The 25,672-nt window shown below is 44.1% G+C and overlaps 1 protein-coding gene across 1 annotated transcript in view; it reads right to left on the reverse strand.

Moving 5' to 3' along the window:
- Positions 1-25,672, reverse strand: part of MRPL11 (mitochondrial ribosomal protein L11) — a 701,579-nt gene that overhangs the window by 39,544 nt on the left and 636,363 nt on the right. Inside the window, exon 5 of the mRNA XM_085625435.1 lies at positions 9,354-9,513. Coding sequence (XP_085481561.1) covers positions 9,354-9,513 — 160 coding nt within the window. The remainder of the gene's footprint in view (positions 1-9,353; positions 9,514-25,672) is intronic.

Raw genomic sequence — 25,672 nt, forward strand, 5'->3', positions numbered from 1 at the left:
CTGGGGAGTACCACCATTTTCATGATGGAAATACGTCCTGCCAGAGAAAGGGGCAGTCTGATCCATCGCACAATATCTTCATCTAATTTGTGGATTGCCTTACCATAGTTTTCCATTAGTATTTTGTCTGGGTCTGTGTGCAATCGAATACCCAAGTAGCGGACCGCATCTGTGGTCCACTGCAATGGGAAATCCAATTGTATTGGGTGCATGGCTGGAGTCAGGGGGATTATGATGGATTTCTCCCAGTTTATTCTGAGTCCAGAGAAGTCACCATACTTAACGACCTCATTCAGCACTGGGGATAGATTTACCTTGGGATTTTGGATTTAAAGCAACGTGTTGTCAGCGTACGCTGACAAAATAATAACGTATCCTGGGGAGCGGATTCCCCTGTGCCCGTGGTATTCCCTAAGGGCACATGTCAGAGGTTCCGCCACTAAGGCGTAAAGGAGTGGGGACAGAGGGCAACTCTGGCGAGTCCCCCTTGAAACCTCCATGGGATAAGTGACTCTTTCACCGATTCTGATCCAGGCCATGGGAGTACAATACCAAGACCAAATGAAATAAGGTCTCATCAGTTCCCACACATCTGAGAACTGCCCTCAAGAAATCCCACTCTACAGAGACTAACGCCTTTTCGGCATCAAGGAAAACAGCGGCTGCCTTAGCCTATGGGTCAATTCTCTGCAGGACCTCCAAACTGTCCTAAACTTGTAGGACATATTACAACAAGGAACAAATCCTGCCTGCTCAGGGCAGACTAACAAAGGTATAAAGGGGGAAAACCAATTAGCCATCTCCTTAGCGAAGAGCTTCGTATCCACATTCAGCAGGGACAGTGGCCTGTAGGAGGCACAGCATTCAGATGACTTACCAGGCTTCAAGAGGGTGACAATCAGCGCCTCCCTCATTGTGGGCACATTTCCTCCGCTTCTGCCATTTTTTCAAATAGTTTAGTCAGGTGAGGTATCAACAACTCTTGAATGCCTTGTAGAAGGCAACCGTGAGCCCATCCAGACCAGGAGTGCTCCCTACTCTCAGTCTTTAGGGCTGCAGTAATCTCCCTTGGCTACAAAGGCAAGCCATGGCTTTTTGAAATGTTCTAGCTATTCTCTGATAGCATCATCATGCAGGGAAACACACAATTTGTATAATTCAGCATAGTATCTGTTGAACCGGTCCACAATAAAGTCTGAATTACTCAATGAGCTCCCATTCTCATCTTGGATCTGTAGTATAACTCCAAAGTCCCTCCTTGGTCGGAGCAGCTTCCTGTTTAGTCTATCCCTCAGTGATGTAAGTACCCCAGTGTGTTTGGAGATGACCACCCCTCTAATGTAAACTTTGAATGTCTCCCACACTGTTAGAAAACTACTGACAGATCCTAAATTATTAGTGAACAAATATTCTATAGCAAATGTCAACCCAGCTTTAAAGACTGGGTCCAAAAGGGAGTATGGGGGGAACCCCCATAGAAATGGCTGGGGTTTCTGAGAGAGTAACTCTATTTTTAGGAGAACTGGAGAGTGATCTGAGTATGTTCTAGGCAGTGAATCACAACCCAACAGCAGTGGCACTACTTTTTTAGAGATTAACCAATAGTCTATTAGGGTGTGAATATCGTGGGCAGCAGAATAATGTGTGAAGCCTGAGGGACCAGATGAGCGATGCCTCCAAATGTCGAGGAGATGTAGCTGGTCCGCCGTTTTAAAAATTTCGCTAGCTGCTGCGGAGGGGCAGCATGTGGGGCCTTTTGAATGGTCAAGTTCTGGATTCAGAACACAATTAAAGTCCCCTCCCAAAATTTGCAGCAAGTCCCCATATTGATAGAGGTGGTCACCCAGTTGAGTGTAGAATTGCAGATCATCATGATTAGGGCCATGGATATTGACCAATAGCAACACCAGTCACTCCTTTGGACATCTAGTAATCACATATCTGCCATTCCTATCCATATCAATCCCCTGTAGGGTGATGCCTGATTTAGGGTTAACCCAGGTTAATACCCCACGTGCATGAGTGGTGAAGACCGCTGTATGACAATGCCCTTGTAATGTTTTAAGTGTCAGTATATTGCTTGTGGGTGTCAAATACATCTCTTGAAGTATTGCAACATCTATCTTATAACTTTTAAGGTATGCCACAACCTTCCTAACGTTTCTGTGGTAGTTTATGCCTCACACATTCCATGTAATAAGCTTCAGCGACCCGCCGACTCTAAGGTCCACTTCAGATTGCAACGTGTCACCCATGCAGACCAAGGAGCGATTCATTTCTGCACACTACTAACCAAGCAATCTACCTGCGTTCAGAATAACTGTTGTTAAGGTATTCTTTGCCCTTAAACCCTCCCATGCCATGCCCTTCCAAACCGAGCATATTCAAAATAGTGCCCCCCCCATGTCCCACCCAACAAATCCAAAACAAAAACGAGCAAATTAAAAATACACCTTCTCTGTGGCACACACATGGGGGTGGATGTTGCTGGCTGTGTCGCTTTCTGATAGCCCATCGTTCAAGGCCCAACTTTCTAAGTAACAGCACTTGATGTATCACACAATTTAGATGCGAGATAGATAGCCCTCCCTCATTAACCCCCGCACCACCCACTCTCCTCCAGGGCAGCTAAACATCAGTTACTGTGTCAGCCAGGAACACCCAATTCTCTATATCTATATCTTGGCCTTATTCTACCCATGCAGAAAGTTAGAGCATCAATCTTTTCGTCAATTTTTGTTAGGCTGCGCTGCATTGCTGCTTGGATCTGCTTTAGTTCCGCTTCCGCCGGCGGATCTCCAGCCTCAGATCCAGATTCTGAGGCATTCTTGTCCGGTTCTTGCTGTCTGGATGATTCACGCAGCTCAAAGTGCAGTTTTGATTGTGCCTTGTCTGTTTTGCCCATTTTGCGGCGGTGTGCCAATTCTTGTTGTGGTCACCGCATGAAATTTCCTTTTTTGCCCACAGCGCAATACTGTTGTCTGGTTAATGGAACCTCATGCGGATCTCAGAGGCTATGTCTACAATCAATGCCAATCTCTGTTATCAGGGAACACCGAGTCTACGAAGCTCCCCAGCAGGGCATGAGCAACGGGGAACTGAAGGGTCTCGATGCAAGAGTCTGAGGTCCACAGACTTATAGGCAGTCCAGTGTCCCCCACTCAGCCCTGAGCCTTGTAGCCAAGGGAGTGAGGCAGCGCTATGAGCAGGAGGAAGGCGGGCAGCAGCACGATCAAATACTGGGCAGCAATCGAGGGCGGGCCGCGGTGCGCAAGCAGCCACAAAAACGGGCCGTTACTTCCCGAGACCTCAGCCTCATGCGAGTTCCTCCTGCAAGTCCGCTCCGATCCCCACCCAGGGAGCAGCAGTCACAGCCAGCACCTCTCTCAGCTTGATCTTGTGCGAATATCTCGCACCAACATTTGCGTCCCCCTCTCTCCAGGCTGCAAACCTCACTTGCAGCTTTGCAGGCCGCCGCCCGCCCGGCCCCTCACCTTCAGGTCGGCGAACTGCGATGAATGCTTCAGGTCGGAGCAGTTAGGGGAACATCACCTCACATCAAGACGGCCCGCAGTGTATGTCTGGCTACCCTCACTGCCGGTCGCATGGCCGTTTTCCCAGCCGCGCTGATGAAGCCCCAGAACTGCCGGGGAGATCACACAGGTCGCAGCTCTGCCAAACAGGAGAGACGGGCGTCCCCTGCGAGTCAACCTCTTCCGCTCACCGACACCGTTCCACGACACCAGATGCCTCAATCGCTTCCCGGCCGGCTCCCAACGATAGGGTGAATGCAATTTCTGTGGTTGGGGCTGTTAAAAGTGAGGATTCTGTAGGATATTGTCTGCGGGCTATCAGAGCTACGTTAGCATGTGGCCATCTTGGAGCCTGGCAAGCTCCGCCCCATATTGTCTGCTTTCCTTTAGGTGATTTTTCCATATCCATCGGGCTCTCCAATGCTTGAAGGCACAACACCTGCGAAGGGGCCTGACGTATACCCAAGACGTCAGTCTTTCACAAGAGGCCCAGCAGGAACTGTACTGGTGACTCAACCACATGCAGACATGGAATGGCAGGGCTATATTCAGGTCAACCCCAGAATTGGTTATTAGTCAAATGCCAGTCGTCAAGGTTGGGGGACGTGATGAGGAGACAATACCACAGGCGGACAGTGGTCAGCACAGTAGGAGGTATCAAACATCAACTGCCAGGAATTACTTGCAGGATCGTTTGTGGTACGGAGCCTAGCGGCCGACAAGGCTTCTTATTCCATTCTCTTAAGGATGTACAAAGTTTCAGGGTGTAGATTATAAACCGCATGGGGGTAACTGCTCCAAGGTACTGGCGGATCTGGCTAGGGATTTTTTAAATTACTGTCTACAACCTCAATTGTTAGTAACAGTGGAGTACCTCCCGGGCAGACTCAATCAGCCAGCCGACTGACAATCCAGGCATCTCAGGGATTCCAATACTTGGAAACGAGATCCCCATCTTTTCCAACAGATTATGGATCGATGGGGTCCATGTTAGGTTAATCTCTTCGCGTCAGCCTCACTCAGTTACCGCGCTTCTTCAGTTGGCACCTGATCCTCTGGCAGAAGCAACTGATGCCTTCCTCCAAGACTGGAGTCAGTTTCTGGGGTATGCGTTACCTCCATTCTTGATGATAGCCAGACCCACGGCATTGGTCATGCTACAGAAGGTGTGGTGATCTTGGTGACCCGCTCTGGAAATCTCAAGTATGGTATCCAGTTCTTCTAGAACTTTCCATGGATTTTCCAATCCAACTTCCCCAGACTGCTCAGGATGGAACTCTTCTACTGATGGTGTGGAGGGTTACAGCGGAGATTTGGAAGTCCCAAGCCTTTCAATGCAGGCTGTCTCTCTTATAAGAAGAGCATAGGCTGATTCGACGGGGAAGAGATACAGTTCTGCCTAGCACAGGTGATCATGCTGGTGTCTGCCACGGGATCTTGATCCCTGGGGGCATATATAGCCTATATTGTCAATTTTCTGTCTAGATGGGACGATAAAAGGGCTGGCACATCGCACAATCAATGCGCGCTGATCGGCGATCTTAGCTGGGCATGTACCGCTTTATGACGTTTCAGTGGGGAAACATCTTTCAGTTTGTAGACGCTTGCGGGGAAAGCGTTTATCTATTCCACCTGAACCACGGTATTCATTCTTCTGGGATGTTAATGTGGTACAACAAATGAAACAATCTTGGCAAGATAACCAATATCTGTCACGACAAGCCTTAACAGGTAATTTGGCTATATTGTGTCTTACTTCCAGTAAGAAAGTGTCTGATGTACATGCACTGGACATTTATTATCGCACGCATGTTTACTCCGGAAGGGGTATCATTCATCATTTCTAGACAAACTAAGTCCAATACCCGAGAGGTGCATTATTCCTGCCTTCCCTTTTCATCCCAAAATGTGTGTGGTTTGTTGTCTGAGGGCGTATGAAACCATGACAGAACAGTATAGGGCCCTTGGGACGGCTCAACATTTCATAGCCCTTAAGAAACATTACAGACTGGTTGCAGCTACTACTATTGTTCGTTGGGTGAGACAGATGCTTCAGGAAGCTGGAATTGACACAGCTGCTTTTGGGGCCCATTCCACTAGGAGAGCTATGGCCTTCAAGGCCTTCTCCTTGGGGGTGGGGTGGAGTTGCCTAGAAGATATTCTCAGAGAAGCCGACTGGTCTTCAAATTCAACATTTGAGACCATTTACTTCAAGCCGATCAGAGGCATGGCATCTCTGGTTGTCAACTAACTTTAAACTAGCATAATTTCAGTCTCTCATCCTGACATAGAACATAACCTTTCCTAGCAATCGTGAAGGAAAGTTTAAATTTTATTAAGGAGATGGAGACGAAGATTAAGCCTCCCAATAGTGAATAACATCATCACCCATCCTGGCTTCTGGGAGTTCTACATTGTTGACAATTAGTACATTTATCGTTGTTTGAACACAGTTGTGACCCTCATTACTTCATTGTATTCTTCTTATGTATCATCAAAGTTTTGACTGATGTATTTATTATTGTATCAGAGCTTGAGAGTTACTGGTGGTGTTCTGTTTTTTCCCTCGGAACAGACCATAAACAAAAATTTTGATTGGAAACATAGGATCTGGTTGTCTCACTCGAAGAAGGAAATACTTTTACTGGTTGCTGATTATATGGGACTGTCTCTATGGTTATGGCATTGACTTTTGCAAAGACTCATGGGATGTGCAGTCTTTCTTTGTTTACTATTGTGGCTTAAGGCTGCTGAGTGGAAAATAACAGAAGAGTTAAGCATAATCCTCGCCTCTGAGTTCTTAATAAGACAGAAACTTTCCATCTACACCAATGCAGGGTCACATGCCTGCACTTCCATGACTTTTAGAATGCTGTAAATTCATCCTCCCTTATTTGTTTCCAAAATATTCCCATGCATCACACATTTTTATTTTATTGATGCTTTAGATAAGTTATTTAGTAAACCTGTCTCTGACTTTCGTTTTTGTCAAGTTGCACATACTTTTTGGGTAAATTTTATTTTGAAAGCAAGCAAACAAAGAGTACAATAGTTTAGCAAAACTATCAGCAACATTGGTCCTTTTTTCTCAACTCACGAAATGTTTTTTGGACACATTGTTTGCGTACAAAATAAAAGAACCATTCTTGCTACCATCCTTATGCATATAATATGGAAGCATTCTGTGAGCATTATAAACACCCACAAATTGCAAATGTGTTCACATTGTTTTTATGCAACCACTATCATTGATGCAAGCTTAGCTTACAGCTCACTGTATCTTTGAGGTCACTAAGACAACCACCAAGAAAACGCCCCCCCAAGACAGAATCAACGCCAACACACACAACAGCAAAGAACTCTTCTCCACTGTCAAGGTGTTCGCCAGGCCTAAAAGTGAGAGACCACAGATAGTACCCCCCTTAAGACCTCTGCAACAAACTCAACACCTTCTTTCACCACATGATAAGGAAGATCTACGCCAACTTCGACACCCTAGGCCAGGCCGCCACGCCGGTCACCATCGCACACAACCAAGCCCCTCCCCAAGAGACCGTGCTCTGCTTAACCCCTATCACTACAGATGACACGCTCAAGACCATGAAGAGCATCCACTCAGGAGCCTGATGGATCCATGTCCGTACCACATCTTCCACAGAGCAGCCATCGCCCCCCAGCTTCGCCACACCATCAACTGCTCCATCGCAACCGCCACCTTCCCTGTCAATTGGAAACACGCTGAGATCAACCCCTTGCTGAAGAAGCCATCCTCAGACCTAACGGACCTCAAGAACTTCAGACCGATCTCCCTGCTCCCATTCCCAGCCAAGGTCATAGAGAAGGCCATCAACGCCCAGCTCTCTGAGTTCACTGAAGCAAATCACGTCCTGAACACCTACCAATCTGGCTTCCGAAGCAACCACAGCACAGAGAATGCTCTCCTCGCCGCCACAGACGACGTCCGCTCCCTCCTCGACTGGGGCGAGACCGCAGCCCTCATCCTACTCGACCTTTCGGCCACCTTAGACACCGTCTCCCATCGCACCCTAATCACCAGACTCCATGACGCCAGCATCCGCGACAAGCTCTGGACTGGATCAACTCCTTCCTCACCGGCCGGACCCAGCGAGTCAGATTACCACCGTTCCTCTCAGAACCCACAGAGATTAACTGTGGAGTCCCCCAGGGTTTTTCCCTGAGCACCACCTTCTTCAATGTATATATGACCCCCCTCGCAGCCATCGTCAGAAGCCACAAACTCAACATCATCTCCTACACTAACGACATCTAGCTGATCCTCTTCTTCACCAATGAACCCACAACTGCCAGAACCAACTGACATAGTAGGATGAAGGCCATCGCCACATGGATGAAAGACAGCTGCCTCAAGCTCAACTCGGAGAAGACCGAAGTACCCATCTGGGACCCACCCCTTCAGCCTGGGACGTCTCCTGGTGGCCAGCTGCTCTATAATTTTCCCCACCCTGAAGGACCACACACGCAACCTTGGCATCATACTGGACTCTTCGCTCACAGTAAACCACCAAATCAACGCAGTTTCCTCAACCTGCTTCCACACGCTCCACCTGCTCCGAAAGACATTCAGATGGATCCCCACAGAATTTAGAAGAATGATCACTCACACACTCATCAGCAGAAGACTCGAGTACAGCAACGCACTCTACGCCAGCGTCACCTAGAAACAGCTCAATAAACGACATAACGTCCAGAACGCCGCTGCCAGACTGGTCCTCGACATCCCCCACTTCAGCTACATCACCCAACACCTCCGACAACTCCACTGGCTCCCAGTCAACAAGAGAGTCACTTTCAAGCTCCTAACTCACGCCTACAAATCTCTATATGACAAAGGACCAGCGCACCTGAATCACCGCCTCAGATTTCACGTACCTGCCAGTCAACTACGATCCTCACAACTCGTCTTTGCCTCGATCCCCAGGAACCACAAGAACAGAATCGGAGGAAGATAGTTCTCCTACCTCGTAGCCAAGACCTGGAACACCCTGTACCTCAGGCAATCAAAGTCATTGACCCAATTCAGGAAGGACCTCAAGACCTGGCTCTTCCAATGATCCTCCTCCCGGTCTGATCAGCAGCCCCCACTTCCCCAGCATCTTGAGAACCTCACGGGTGAGTAGCTGCACTGGACAAGCACTTGATGGATTTACTGAATCTCTCAAACAGCTCTTTGATGCTCTGTGCAAAGACAGGACTTGCACCACTCCATTTTAGGGAACCTCCATGACAAAGGTGACCGGGAAGCTCTCGCCATTAACTCATCACTTTAATACAGGGATTTACGAGACTGAGGAGTCCAGAGACAATCTACTGAAGATCAACTAGTGCTTCTTGTCTGACAGGCAACTGTTAACCCATCCTTTACAACAGAGAATAGTCTGTCCACCTGCCAGGGTCAACCGCTATGTCTGGCTTCTTCAATCTCGGAAGCTCTCAATGGCCTTGTAGCAAGCCCCACTAAGGATCACAATGAAAATGTTAAATCACATCAAGCTTGCCAGGGGGACACAGTGGTGATGCAGCTCTGAGTACTGCTAATCAAGAGCCGTGGGTGGATGAAGCTTGAAAAAACACAAAATACTCAAGGAAAGCAGAGGGGTAGGTTGCCAATGTGGGTGTACGGAGTGGTGTGTTGTTAATTTTGTCCTGAATTTTGCGTGCTAAGGAAATATCTGTTGGCAGCTGCACATTGCTCCAGTACATGTCATGTTCATCACCTGGCCTCAGCAACCAGCTGCTGTACTGTGACACATCCTTTGTAACCTCCTATCTGACACTTACTCCTTCACCACTTTAATGCCAAGGGAGCGGGCACTACCCACGATGGACTTGACCATATTTTCTGGCGAGACGTCGTGAAGCACCAAGTTTTCATCCTTCAGCTTGACCATGGCAATCTCGTATACCTGCTTTAGGGTCACCATCCCTGCCACTTCATGCCCTGGAGGAAACACAGAAGAAAAATAGGTCACTACTTTAGACTGAACAAGGAACCAGAAGCTCAGAGATTCTGCAGTTTAGAGAACCTTGCCCATCACACTACTGGCTGAGGTACTGCCCAGGTAAATTTGTTTCCTAAATCACTGTGCTGTAGTGGTTGTTTGTGGCTCCTGGGGCAGGAATTGGTCAATTCTAACCAGTTAGGAACGTGGAGGTGTTTATATCACTAAACAACCGTCATATTTTCCTCAGCTGACATAGGTTTTGGCAGTTTTGTTGGTGATGCCAGCAGCAGAATGACTAAGATACTCAATACCTTTATGTGAAAAGGTAGCACTTTGTTGCTACCTACCCAGGCAGTCTAGAAGCCTTCCTGGAAGCACCAAGAGCTGAAACCCGGGAGGCATCTGGGGTAAGCAGCCACTGGGTGAACTTTCAAGTCAGTAATTAAAAGATAGAGTGGGATAAATCCAAAAGCAACTCTGGAATTTCACCAACACACAAAGGCAGAATGTTAAAGTGGCTTAATATGAGAGCCCTTACTGGATTTGCTATTCAACTCAAGTGACTGAATTACATCTAATGAAAAATGCAGATGGCAGACCATTTCTTCGACTTTCATACTGTCTAAAACCGTTTATGTTTGTTACACTTGCCATTTACGATCCTTCTCAATCCAAATAACTGACTAACATATCCACCACTCGAATTACTTTCATATTTTACAGTACTAATTCACCTCTAATTCTTTATTGGTTCTGGAGTAGCGTGCTACTCGCCGAAAAAGCGCTTCAACATCTCATCAGGGGTAGTAAGCACTGTATAAATGCAAACATTTCCCCTCTTCTATCCCTCCACTACCCTTCTCAATCCAAATAACTGACTAACATATCCACCACTCCTATTACTTTCATATTTCACTATATTAATTCATCACTAATCCTTTATGGGTTCCAGAGCAGAGTACTATTCAAAGAAAAAGTGCTTCAACATCTCATATGGGGTAGAAAGCACTGTATAAATGCAAACATTTCCCCTCTTCTATCCCCCCACTACCCTTCTCAATCCAAATAACTGACTAACATAGCCACCACTCCTACTACTTTCATATTTCACTATACTAATTCACCACTAATCCTTTATGGGTTCTGGAGTAGAGTGCTGCTCGCTTAAAAAGCCCTTTAACGCCTCGTCAGGGGTAGCAAGCGCTATATAATTCAAATTGCAATACAAAAATACAATTTACACCCTTTATGCCAAGCGGTTCAGGGTAAACCGAGTGGTAGAGGTCGGACTTTACAAAAGCCATGATGAATATGACCGCTGTGAACAAGCACACCTTTTAGTGCAGAGCTGTGGCTCCTCAGTCTAGATCATGGATGACCAAAGCAAGTCGAAGAGGGTTGGTTCACACTTTTTCAGGATTCTCAACCAAGCTACATTTGCATATACACATTTACATACAATTAGCTCATTTACATGGTTAGCCTGACATGATCCCATGGACCCAGACTAGAAAGCCCTGCTCTAGACCAATTTTAATCTGTAAAACTGCATTCTTGTTCGCAGGATGGCTAAGGGAAGAGATGCCCCATGCTCCACGAATAGCAACGTTCTAAATGTACGTCAACTGCACTGGATTAGGGAAACATTAAGCTGAGGGGGGGCGTGCCTCAGTCTGAGGATCCCCAAGTGCAAATTCCATGACCAGCAGTATGGTCAGTGCACAACTGCTGCTGGCAACCTTTTGGGCTGAGGGTGACCTAATGTGTGGACTATGCTCATTTCAGGCAGGTGTTGGGCTCTACTGGAAGTTATTTAGAACGAGAGCTTGAGTCAGTTCAGTTCAGTTCAAAAGCTTTATTCGGTTAGTTAAACATAACCATATAAGCAGAACAAACAAATCCTTCACAAAGTTTAAAAACTAATAGCAATAATAACATGTAATATATAATGCTACCTTCTGCAAAACTACATATATTCCAGCAATATCAATACTAAAGTTGTTCTATGAGTTTTAAATAATGCATAGTGTGCAATTTTCGCAAAAAGTGTCGCGTGGCATTAATAAAGTGCATATACTACTTTGTTTAATGAAAATGTGCAAATGAGCAATTATTAATTGGATATTACACAGATTTGTAAGCTAAAATCAATAAAACGTCAATAGAGACATGTAATATGTGATACAACCTTCTACAAAACAATGCATATAATCCAGCAACATTGATGCTAAAAATTAATCTGTAATCCTGGATAAGATATTATGTGCAATTTTCGCAAAAAGTGTCGTGTGGCATTAATAAAGTGCATATACTAACTAAATTTTAAAAAGATGTGCAAATTTGAGCAAATAAATTAAATGTTATACAGAAAGAATAATTGATTTCCTTACAACAATACATTTCAATATATACGATGCGACATAAAAACAAATATCTGCGTCTCCTAAAGATGATAAAAGCTTCATTGCCAATTTAGTGGAGCGAACATTATGTTTTAAAAATATTGGTTTCAAATAAAATTTCCTATAAAAATGATAACATTTACAAAACATAAGGAAGTGGCAACAACTTTGTCTGGAAATATTATCACATGGGCATACAGAGTTGGATCTAATTTTCATGTGCGGAAATGACACTAAATGATGTACAATTCCCAGCCTAAAACGTGTCAAAACAAAGCGATGGGAATTGCGTGTCACTATATTTAAATATGCCTGAAATCCTTTGTTTAGATTTAAGTCATAATAAAAAACAGAGGTGGGTAGATTCTTGATCGACCTCCCACGAACCTCCCTTTTATATAGTAAAAACCTTGTTTTTAACTCTTTTCTGGTGATTGAAGCTGCAAACTCAGGGTCAAGGAGAATATTGCATTCAAATAAGTGGTTATACCAATAATAAATATATTTAAGCCATGGTATACGCAGGGAATGATCCAGCCTCAAACAATCTTTAATAATAGTTTGTGTAAATTGTGTTTCACTTTTGGACCAAATAGAGTGCCAGAGTGTCAAAGGGCGTAGTGCTGCTAGATCCGAAATATATTCAATTCCAACTTCCTCATGAATTAATATTGTTGATGCTGAGGGGGGAACGCACAATAAACGTTTAAGAAACTTATTTTCATCATACTGAAGTTTTTTGGCGCATTGATGGCCCCACACTCCTGCCCCATATAATGCGGATGAGACACACCTCGCATTATAGATGGCCATCATTTCTTTGGTTCTTCTGTCCCCTAGTTTGGCTGAGAATCTAAAAATACTGTTAATATTCCTACTCATTTTGAGGCTCATATCATGATGTTCATTTATCCACTTCCCATCCCCTGAAAATTTTATTCCTAGGTAACAGAACATTTGGACAGATTGCATCTTAGCCTTTACTATGTAGAAGGTACTAGCTGACTTAACTTTTCTACCACAAGTCATCACAAAGGTCTTAGATTTATTGATAACGAGTTTCCTACACTCTATAAAATTTACAAACTTGTCAATAAGACGCTGCAATCCGATCTGTGTGCGAGATAGCAAGACGGCATCGTCCACATATAACAAAATTGGGACTGCTCTCCCATCTATAAGAGGGGCGTCCGATGAAATCTCAATTAAGGTAGTGTCAACTTGATTAATAAATAATGAAAATAAAAAAGGTGCCAAAACACATCCCTGTCTGATGACTCTCGCTACCTTGAAAGAGGGAGTACATTCACCAGACGGTCCATAGCGGACTTTAAATGACAGCATTGAATAGAGTCTAGCTAAAAAATGTACAATTTCCTTAGGTGAACCTAGAACAAGTAAAATTTGCCATACAATAGTGTGATCTACAAGATCAAAGGCACTACTCAAATCCGCAAAGCAGAGGAACAGGTTGCCCTCCCTGGCAGTTGTAGATTTATGAATAAGAAGGTCAAGGTTGACACACTGCTCCAGAGTCCCCAGGCCTTTTCTGAACACATACTGTGCCTTTGATAAGATTGCGTTCTCTTTAGCCCATGCTTCCAGCCTTTTTAACATAATTCTACTCATAATTTTAATTGAGGAATCTAGTAAGGAAATGGGACGATAGTTACATGCCTCGGATTTGGATCCTTTTTTATGAAGGGGAATAATTAGAGATTGGCCCCACGAAATCGGAAGCTGTCCCTCTGCCGTCGCGTTAAAAAAGCTCGCTAAGATGGGTGCCCAGAGATTTATTTCAGTTTTGTATAAGTCCAACGGAACCCCATCCGGGCCAGGGGCTTTACCTCCTTTACTGTTTGTTAAGCCCTCATATACCTCTTCTATGCTTATAAGCAATGCTAGTGGTGGCCATAAGGAGTCAATACTCAAAATTGAATCTAGACCTAACCTTTCCGGATTAAAAATATTTAAAAAATGTTCGGACCATGAATTGCAATCGATAAATGAAGTTATTTCCGGCACATTATCATTCTTTAAAAAGGGACTGTTTATAGTCTCCCAATACAAATTACAATTGTTTGTAGCTGCAGCTAAATTAAGATTATTCCAGGCCTCTTCTTGGAGGTCTCTTTTCCTGGTAGCAAGTGTTGTTTTGTAATTTCCATGTAAAGTTTTAATAAGAATATTATTCCGGGGTTTAGTGCTTAGAGCTAGTTTTAATTCATGCAAAGCCCGAGTACAACTTTTGTCAAACCAGCCTATACTTACTAACTTTTTCTGGCTGCTTCTTTTGGTAAATAGGCTTTCTATTTTTTCACTTATCCTAAGAAAGCTAATCAAAATGGTATTAAAATCAACTTCTTCTCTGAGACAGTAATCTATCTCCGTGCTACATTTCCTTACCACCTCATTATGCATATTCTGTGGATCAATCCCAGCCCATTTAACTCTCATGCCGTTTGGTCTTAATGCTTCAATATTATTAACGCAGTCTAGTTCCGCTATATGTTTGTTTCCCCAGCACAATAGCGAAATGGATATACTATTGTGATCACTTAACGCTTGCTTATTGACACATAAATTCGAGTAGTCAGTGTTACTAGAAATCAGAATATGATCGATATACGTGTTGCCGTTCCTCCCTGTGAAAGTTGGGCAGTTTATATTGTCCTTATTCTTAGAACAGCTTAGTAATTCTAAATCTAACTTTGCTATCATTCTGTTCAAAGCTGTACCATAGCTGCAGTGGGGGAAATGTAAATGGTCGACCACTTCGTCTTTACCAGTCTCCCTCCTAAAGCCGCATGTATTACTCGTAGCTAATGGACACATACTAATATTGAAATCACCTGCCCAAAGGAGGATGGTCTGCTTACGTGATGACGACAGGATCCTTTCTATTTCATCAATAAGTGAGACTAAGATTTTTCCTCTATTGTCATTAAAAACATTGTTGTAATAATTGACTAGTAGTAAATCTTTACCATTAATAAATTCTAAGCGTAGCACCTGACTATAAAGATCCACTGAGGTACAACTTCTAATTTTACAGTTGGCCAGTTTATTTGATATTAACAAAGAAAGGCCACCCTTGGCCCTACCGGCTGAAGAATTAACGGCATTTAGCCAATGAGAATTATAGCCCTCTATGAAAATGGGCTCCTTGCACCAGGTTTCCTGAAGGCAGATAATATCGTGTCCTGCATTAATGAAGCACCCCCAGAACGGTGTGTCCAATTTTCTATGAAGGCCTGCTATATTCAAAGTAACTACACTGTATCCAGTAATTAATCCCGTATTAACAACCACAGGTTCAATATTGTTGGGATATGTTGTTTTTTCTACATGGGGAATCAAGTGCTGAGTTTTCAAATTAGTTAATGGTAGTTTCACTCCCACTCTCTTTGTTACAGAGGCTCCATCATCCTCACAAATATTACATGCACTAGAATTAAACAATCCTTTAGGTGGAACATAAGGGAGCCGGGTTTCGTGTCCCAACTGTTCTTCGCATATATCCAATGGAACAAACTTCGTTACCCCTATGCTAATATTGGTCTTATTCATACCTGTTAGCAAATGATGTCAATCATTATCCTCTAATGATTCTAAAGCCTGGAATCTATTATAAGTCGGTATTGCACAGTCAGGGCGAGACCTTGGCTATGTTGTCAAGTTATTAGTTAAATGATTGAAATTACCATAATGACCGGGTTCCAGTAGATGTCTATAAAAATACCCTAGAGGTAATAGGATTGTATTTGATTACCCAGCTGATGGTGATGGGGCATTAATATGGGTACTTTGAGCCCATGAGCATGATTTGAAATTTATGATGATGCAGTCCCCCTCAAAATTTTTCCTTAGGGGGCCCACCCATCCCACCCGTTGTGTTAGAATGATCTGATCTGCGCCCTGCATTGGACAATTACAGTTGTTGGACAACCAATGTAGGGTTTTGTTTTTAAGCATATTATGATTTTCAACTTGACCGTGCTTTAATTTGGGGACATTTGCAAGTACCGCTACATAGGCGCTACATTCCGGAGGTAAATTAATGAAGGCCGGGATCTGACTAGAGTTAGTTGTCATTAAATCTTTCCTTTCTTTGCTGACCTGTCCTGTGGATACATGTTTCTCAATTAACTGTGAGCCCTGATTTCTAAGAATTTATATTTTTCTACTCGGGGTTGGGCGGGGATGCCCAGTCTGATCAATACATGTATAATGTTTGTCAGATAACTTTCCTAAGAAAGCGCTGCTAGGACTTAAAACCATAGTGTCAGTCGTGATTGGGGTTCCATTTTGTTCCCCGTTATTACCCTCCTCTACATTATTTACCTCTATACTAGTTCTAGTTCTTATTTCCTTATTTGGCAGACAACCAGTTTGATCTAACTTCCCGCTTAATTTGTGGACCTCCCTAGCCAGATTATCCACTTTTTCATATAAGGGCCTGAGCAGCTCAGTTAATTTATCAAAGACCGCTTCAAGACTGAGTGGTATATCAGAAGTTTGTTTAGCCCTTGTTCGGGTAGTGACCATGTTCCCTACTGGGATAATTTTTGTATCCCTTTTTACCTTCACATGATTCTGCCCTGTTATTTTCTTCCGTTAATTTTTCGTTTTGGGAATGGGGGGTGATAATAGAATAGGACTACTCTCCATATCAGACAGTCTAGATATGTTATGAGAATGAATAATATCTTTATTATTAGAACCTTCTGGTGCGATTGGGGCCAAAACCGCTTCAGTAGTTGGGCTTGATGATTTATTAAGATTGTCCTGGTCTGCCTGTAATACACTTGGTCCCATGGACAGTCGCCTTTCGGTGCGATCGATTTCTTGCGTAAGAGCACTAACAGCTTTTACCAAATATGTATCGATCGTATTACACGCGTTTCCATCAAATACTTTAACGCGGCGTTTTGCCATGGTCAGGTAATGAACAATTGCTCCCCCAGCCAATGGTCACCCAATATCAAAGTTTGATGGTACACAGCATTTGAAAGAATGCCCAACGTGTAAATTCGAGCTTTACACAGTTACAGTCTTCTGACCTTGTTAGAGGGGTGCCTCCTGGCGCTTGCGGATGACGTGCACAGCGACCTCACAGCAGATAGGGATGATGGGGGTTGCAGTGCGGTATGGCGGAGCAAAACCCGGCCAATGAAGACAGCGGAGCTAAGCCCAGCCGACGATGCAGCCCCCAGCAAGAAAAGAATCACAGGGGACTCGGCCCCAGGCAGACCTTTATGCGCCTCCTGGCGCTTGCGGATGACGTGCACAGCGACCTCACAGCAGACAGGGATGATGGGGGTTGCAGTCCGGTATGGCGGAGCAAAGCCCAGCCAATGAAGACAGCGGAGCTAAGCCCGGCCGACGATTCAGCCCCCAGCAAGAAAAGAATCACAGGGGACTCGGCCCCAAGCAGACCTTTATGCGCCTCCTGGCGCTTGCGGATGACGTGCACAGCGACCTCACAGCCGACAGGGATGATGGGGGTTGCAGTCCGGTATGGCGGAGCAAAGCCCGGCCAATGAAGACAGCGAATCTAAGCCCGGCCGACGATTCAGCCCCCAGCAAGAAAAGAATCACAGGGGACTCGGCCCCAGGCAGACCTTTATGCGCCTCCTGGCGCTTGCGGATGACGTGCACAGCGACCTCACAGCAGACAGGGATGATGGGGGTTGCAGTCCGGTATGGCGGAGCAAAGCCCGGCCAATGAAGACAGCGAATCTAAGCCCGGCCGACGATTCAGCCCCCAGCAAGAAAAGAATCACAGGGGACTCTGCCCCAGGCAGACCTTTATGCGCCTCCTGGCGCTTGCGGATGACGTGCACAGCGACCTCACAGCAGACAGGGATGATGGGGGTTGCAGTCCGGTATGGCGGAGCAAAGGCCGGCCAATGAAGACAGCGGAGCTAAGCCCGGCCGACGATTCAGCCCCCAGCAAGAAAAGAATCAGAGCTTGAGTCAAAACGTCACCCTGAAATTAAGCAATGCGACGTAATCTCGGTAGTTTCACATACAATTCATTATGCGAAATTACCAAAATTAAGATGGCATATTTAATATTTTGTGAAACCTTGCATGTAACGACTGCGCATAGCTCTGTCCCCTAGTATGAGCATGCTGCTCAATGCCACACCACTGTGCCAGCATGTAGAAATGGAAAAATACGAATACATTAAAATGTCAACATACCTGAGAGGGTACTTGGGTACATTAACTTTCACAAAAATATAAGGTAGTTATAGCTACACTACGTCTTTTTGGGGACAAATGAGCTTAACTGAAGTGCTCAGAAAAATAGTCAATTTTATGTTTCTAGGGCAACAGTTAGGAAGATGATCAGATAGAGGACATGTTCAAAAGGCACTTTACAATAGCAAAGCCAGTGCAGCTGGCTTTGTGAATGTGAAGTATCAATTTGCAAGCCACGGAAGTACAGTGCAAAGGGCCCAGCAAAGATTTATTTTATTACATCTTTTTTAAAACCCCGCAGCGCGTTTATATTATGGCAACATGAGCATGCTGATCAATCACAACTTGATAACCCATGACATTCGAGTGAGATACGTTCCCACTTTAATTTCAATTAGCAGAGACCCTATCATGGAGGGAAAAGCCACTCCCTTGGGTCCCTGCTGCTAAACTGCTATAAAGGTTTGCTGGAAGATTTCTCTCTTGGGTTGCAATTGCAGAACAAGCTTTCAGTTCATTAAAAGCACTGGAGATCACAGGCATGTCTGAATTACTGCATACTAAGGAGCCCCTTGCCAAGTACGTTTTGCGGGTTGGCTCAGTGATGCAGGACCAGAGGAGGAAGTATCGCTCAAGAAATGGATTCCTCGGCTGGCAGCAGCTGGTGGGCTTGTTACAAACTCTTCTCTGTTACATCAGAAACCCTCACAGTGCCAAAGAAATCTTCCATTGAGGTCCATGGGAAGTGAAATGTCCATTCAAGGCAATCAATGGATAAGCACGTTATGCAAATAGCTGTTGCCATATTGCACTGGCAGACCTTGCTTGGAAACGTGTGAGTTGCTTTCCTCTGAAGTACTGTTGAGAGTGGCGCTGGCATGAAACATGGACATCAGCGCAAGGTGCAGGTAGGGTGGGAGCTTGCCGACACTCCATTACCTCTCTCCAGCCCAACCCCGTTGTGCGTCTTTAGACATGCTGCTAGTACCCAGCTCTAAGCCACCTGTCTTCCCTCCTCTTATCCACACCCTCTGCAAAATACCTCGTCAACTCCCCACCCCTCCCTCGGTTTATGTGTTAGACCAGGATATCTCTGTCAGCTCTGCCCACTGTGAACTTGAGCAGTGCAGAGGTGTCTGCAAGAGGCAAACATCTGTTACAAGAGGATAGTCAGGTGGTCTTCCATGTTGCCTTGTGACTTCCACTCCATTTTGACCCTGGAATGCTTCAAGTTGTCTTGGTCACTTGTTTTCAAATTCCCCTTTATATGTATACATCTTTATGGAAGATTTCAATTTTAGGAAATAAACATGATGACGAGTCCCTGCTTGGACTCCGCTGAAGCTCCTCTACATTGACTCCCCAACACATCAGAGCACAGGATCAGGAGAGCACAGAGGCATCTATAGTGGGCCACGGTAGAAAGGCCTTCTCACTGGTCCACAAACCGTGAACATTAACTGTGCCTAGGTGCCTACAATGGCCCCTCCTTTGATTACAATAAAACGAGGGGTAAAGGGTGGCAGGATAGGTGTAGCACACAAGGAAATCTTTGGTGATATTAATAGGGAAGAATGTGATGACAGCGTACGAGAGGAGCAGAGGTGTTTTGTAGGGGGGAATGGATGAGCATGAGATGTAAAACTGTCTCCTGGTAGGCGAAACTGTCAAGGTCACAATAGGGAGCATTCTTTCCAAACTCCCGTTTATTATGCTTTTGAATCCTGTCCTCTGGAGGCAGCAGAATAAGACTGAGATCTCGCCTACCAGGAGACAGTTTTACTCCGATCACTCCCTTACTATTTTCAATCAATCAATCAATCAACAAATCTTTATTCGATTGTTACATCATGAAAGATACAGTACAATAAGAATAAAAGAGAATTTAGAATTAAAGGAAAAAGAAAAAAAAAAGTATACATAGGACGCAAATACAACAAAGTCCTCCAAAAGGGACCAGCCCAAGAGGTCATACTAAAACCATATAAAAGTGAATATCTTTCATTGTCTAAAAAATAATAAAGGTAAGAAGACTAGGTATGACAGGACTAGGCAAATCTAGAAATCTGAAACTGAAAGCAATAAGGGATTGTTCCTGTTAACCTGGACCCTACGTATAGCCCAAGACCAACTGAGAAACTTGGCTACGGCAACAACTATGTCCTCTCGAGTGTTAGTTCTTAGAAGACGCATAGCCGTTTTATGTGATCTAGTACCCAAATTAGAGCAGATCGGCTGTAGCCATATCTTCCTGGGGAGAGCAAAGGCTGGGCACACAAACAGGACATGGGCGATGGACTCAACCTGTGATTTACAGATAGAACAGAAACTATCAGTTCCACCCTTCCACTTATAGCTGAAGGAATTGAGCGGTAGAGACCCCACTCTGAACTGGTGGTATAATTTACGATCCCCTATTTTGGAAATAAAATTCCAATAGGGTTCGAAGCTACCTGAGAGTTTATGGTCCAGGAATAGGCCAGATAGAGAGCTACTATTTGTATCAGACCACAGTTTTCTTAGCCTGGATTCCCAGTATAAAGTTTTAAACTCAAGCTTGCTGGGGAACTGATTGCCCCTGGGGTCCACCCACAAGTGGCTCAACCCCATTTCCATCAAGCCCTTTTTAACATTTTGGAGCCAAGCGATTCTCTTTTGCGTGTCGAGATTCTTAATGTACCAAAGTGCATTAGCATACGACAGCAACTCGGGGGAGGTCCACAATCTTCTCCAATAGGACAAAGGTCTATACTCGGCTTCCTCATTAAACGCCCTGCACCCCAAATCTAGCAGTAAAGGCAGCATGGGGGTAGATTGCGGGATGGACGTAAGTGAACGCAAAAACTTATTTTGTGCTTTAACAAGAGGCAAAAGATTGTCAAAGCCCCAAATCTCCGCTCCGTATATGATATATGATTGAGGCTCTAACTTTCCCCTTGTGTAGTGCAATTGCAGGACCCACCGATTTCGTGTGGGAAGCTCTGAATTCTTTCAGAATAGCTCCAGCAAGCTGGTTATGTTTCAGGACAAATAAATCTATCTGTGGCTTCCAAGATAGCTTTCTATTCATTGTGATGCCCAAATATGGGAATGTGTCGGTCTGTTCTAAAAGAGTACCATCAAGTGACACTTGACTCTTAATTTTTTTATATTTATGCATCACCATGTACTTAGTCTTTTCGACATTGATTACCAAGTCGTGGTCATTTCAAAACACCATGAATCGATCCAGGGCCCTCTGCAGACCAGATTGAGTTTTTGATAAAATGAGCGTGTCGTCTGCAAACATAAGGAGCGGAACCCTGGAACCATCTAAGGTAGGGGCGTCGGTTGGATAATTAGTATAGTAGGATATAACCCTATTAATATAGAGGGAAAACAGGGTTGGAGCTAAAACGCATCCCTGCCTGACGCCTCTATTTACAGGGAATTTATCAGTTGTTTCGCCCTGTTGACCCCATCGAACTTGGGAAAAGTTCGAAGTATGGAGTCTAATTATGAGAAGTAAAAGAGGGGTCGGCATACCGGCTTCCTTAAGGGCATCCCAAAGTTTATTGCGGGGGACTAGGTCGAAAGCAGATTTTAAGTCGACAAATGCTGCATACAAAGTCCCCCCCGATAAAATGACCGAACGCGAGTTGTAGCCCACAACAAGTACTCCTTGAGGTACAGGTGTGAGGGAACTCGATGATGAAGCATGTCACTCAATGATGAGTGAGAGTTCTCGTCCTAAGAAAATCATTCTTCTTTATAATTTCCTCTTTTGAAAGAGCACTCCTGGTCTTTCTATATACGTACCAGACATACTTTTGTGTGGTTTCTTCAAAAGACTTTCTTACTACCTCTGAACACAAATCTTTTACACCCTTTAAACACAATAAACCCTTTCCAATCCAACTTCTGGATGCTTCTCTCAGTGAAACCTGCCTTTAGACATGAGGAAAATGTCATTGTCACAGCCCATCACAACCACCAATCCACCACTCCAAGTTAACTTGATCTCCCTTGTTTTTGACACCGGCGACTCTTCCACTTTATTTGAAACTAGACCACTTTGGCAATTTGTGGCACAATCCTCAGATGGTTGTCTTCTCATTATCTCATGTAAGCTGGTGTTCATCGTACTCCCCTCCAGTTCCTTTTCCCATCAGACCCTTCTTTTATCACTACAAACTGCTACACTAGAGGACATTTTTTGCTTTGGATGCTTGTGACACCGCTACGCATGACCTACAACTCTTCTAGTTCGCATAGTTCTCTTCCTTTCTTTAGTCCCAGAGCTTGGAATGCCTGATTGCAATCACTCAATGGCACTACGTTGCTTCATGTTGAACTCTTCGAAACCAGAGAAATACTTTCAATACCTAAAATGTTCTAAACAATATACCTAGACCTCTTAATTTCATAACCGTAAGGCTCAGACCGTCTCCATCTGCAGGCAATGTTGGGGTGACCTTCAATTTCACAGTGAGACTTCACAAATTAATTCAATCGACTGCAACGGCCTGCAGATTCCAAATGCCCACATATCCTATTTACAAAGCCAAAAACCTAATACACTCATTGGTAAAACTTACTGCTTCAACAGCGTCCTTGTTGGTCTACCTCCGTATTCATTCTTCCCCATTGACACAATAATCAATTTTGCGACCTGTATCTTAGTTCGCAGACTGCTACTTCTCTCTACGCACCAAATCAGGTGGGCCTTCACCCAACACAGTTAATTTAAAATTGCTCCACCAGGGATCTTTCCCCACACACTGCACCGTATCTCATTACATCACCTGAAGAATGCTAGGATCTGCCAACAAAAATCTCTTTTCTTTACCCATATCTCTCTGAGAGTCCAAGTTCAGATCGTTAACTGGCCTCTATTCTTTGTACTAGAATGCCCCTCCTTATGACATAAGACCCATCACCTTCCTATCAACATTCAAACCTGCACTAAGAGCTGACATCTTTCAATGGAATCTCTCCAGGAACGAACTACCACACTCCAATCCCTCCACTCTGGGAAATACTTGGCCTAGTCTTAAGTGGGCACTTAATGTAGAATATGAGTTAAAGGCATATAATCCCCTTCATTTGTTTCTCGATGTCTTGGCCACCATCCAACAAGCAATAACTTCACAACATTCTTCCATGTAACTAGCCACATTATCCATTTTGTTAAGTACTGTATTTTTACCCAGGTCTTTTGAATAGCATTTCCGGTAGAAATGCTGAATCTTTTCAATACACAAAACACTTGGTGTGATTGTTCTGCAAGGAAGGGATTACTGATCAGCTTCTCCCAGCAGCCTCTTCACCATGGTAGGCCTCTCACTCCTAAGACTATGTGCTGCTCACCCGAAAGACACTGTTCCATCTCTTGGACCACCTCCTTATCCACCCAGGAGCTCTTACTCTCTACCCAATCAAAGTTTATTGCTCCACTGCGGACCCCAAGGTGTTTCCTCCACCCAAAACCAAAGCTGTCCCTCATTGAACTTGTGCTGCTAATTCAATCCTGCACCCTATTCTACTCCTCCCGCACTGGCACCTGCACTACTATTTTCCCACCTTGGTCCTGTGCTGCTTCTCTACGGAGCTCTGCACTGTGCCTACCCACTGAACCATCCACTGTCCTTCCTATCCCTCTATAACAGTCCTCCGCTCTTAACTAAGAAGATGATGCCCAGATAATCCCAAAACTGGAAAAATCCACGATCTTGAATCTGTAAACTAGGTGACTGTCTCAGAGGCTTGAACTACTGGATGGTAATAAACCTCCATTTTCTTTGCAGTTGTATACAGTGCAAACTCACCCGAAGGTATCGCAGTGCTTAACATGAGCACGAGTTACATTACACATGGACACATTTTTTTGTTTTCTTAGGGAGATTAAGTAATTTGCTCAGAATCCCAGGATGTTGAGCCAATTTTGAGACTCAAACCTGGTTCCCCTGTTCCAAAGTTGGGAGTTCTGGCCGTAATGCCACATCTGCTCCCCCTAACATGCAGATGTAAGAACAACTATGATCCCTTGATGAGAAGATTTGGGACCACCACCAACAAATTCAAGAGAAGTAGGAAACATAGGACTTACGATGGATTCAGGTATGAATGCTAAGGTTAACCAAGTAACCATTCATCATCCAATTTGGAAAATGGAAAAGAATAGGAGAATCTCACTACACAGCAGCAATCCTAACCACATCTGAAAGATAAGAAATACCACTAATCTTGCAATACTTATGCAAGCACCCATAAATACAAGCTTTGGCAAAGCCAATTGGCTTCATCAATTATTTTTAGCTCCATTGTACATTATTCTTGGCTAAGGAAAAAAGCCTGTGATGCAGACGGTCGTGTAATTTTTTAGACGCATGCACCATACATGTCCATTCTTATTTTTATTCGCCAATCCGTGGTGGGTCAATAAATAAAAAGAAAATCATGTCCGAAAGTCTTTTTGGAATGGAAGGGAGCAAGATGGATGGCACGTGTGTGGCAGCACCGCGGAGAGCACAGAGTTCAGTGCGCAGGGCATGGATGGGGATCAGAGGCAACAAAATGAGGGTAGAAAAGTACCAGGACAAGTAGTAGTATTCACCAGAATATAGGAAAATCCAAGCTTTGTGTCCAACCCAACGCTAGTTTAAGGCAGTCAGAAAAGGAGTTGGAAACTCTTTACTTCTCAGAGTCTATTTATGATCATGGATGATAACAACAAGAATATACTATTGTGAGGCACAGCCAACATGTGTTTCGCCCCCTGTGGCTGGTAAACTGGGGCTTTCTCAAGGCTAAGGTGAGTAATATTAAACCCAAGTCCCCAAAATATCATATATGTAACATTAAACACACATCACATAGAAAAGATATGACCGATTGTACAAACAGTATTTTGTATGACGTCAGTAATTAAATATATAAAAGTCTACATCATTTATCATAGTAAGAAGAGAAGAAAAAATAGGAACGGAAAAAAAGGGGGGGGGGTGAAGAAGGGGAAGAAAAGACATGAGAAAAAGGCGTTTTGAGATCCAGGATGAATTATCAAGGTCAGAGAAATAAAAAGGAGAAAGTGAAGAAAGAAGAACATTCCAAACAATTTATACATTTTTATCTTCACACGAAATGAGAAAATCACGAAAAGAGGAAATAGCATTAAGTGTTCACAAATGTATAGCGTATCAATTTTAGATCAAAAATGTGGATAGGGGGACAGCCAAACATACATACTGTGTAACTGTATTATCAACAACACAGCCAGTTTGGGCTTCCACCCTGTAATGACAAAGCGTTAACGAATATATGTGTAAAAAAAAAAATCAGTTAAAATGACAAATAAAAAAATGTCAAAATTACCGAGGATTCCACCATTATAAGTCATATGCAGTATAAATACCGGAGTTTCCAAAAATATAGTAACAGCCAGTGACAAAAAATGAGGGCTTATGTGGGTGAATGCAGCACTGATTGCAGGTGGGTGAAGAAGCAATGGGCGTCAGAAAAGGAGGACAAGGGAAGAATGTAAGTAACACAGAAAACAGGGGGA

The sequence above is a fragment of the Triturus cristatus genome, chromosome 9 (assembly GCF_964204655.1).
Source record: "Triturus cristatus chromosome 9, aTriCri1.1, whole genome shotgun sequence".
Lineage (NCBI taxonomy): Eukaryota > Metazoa > Chordata > Amphibia > Caudata > Salamandridae > Triturus > Triturus cristatus.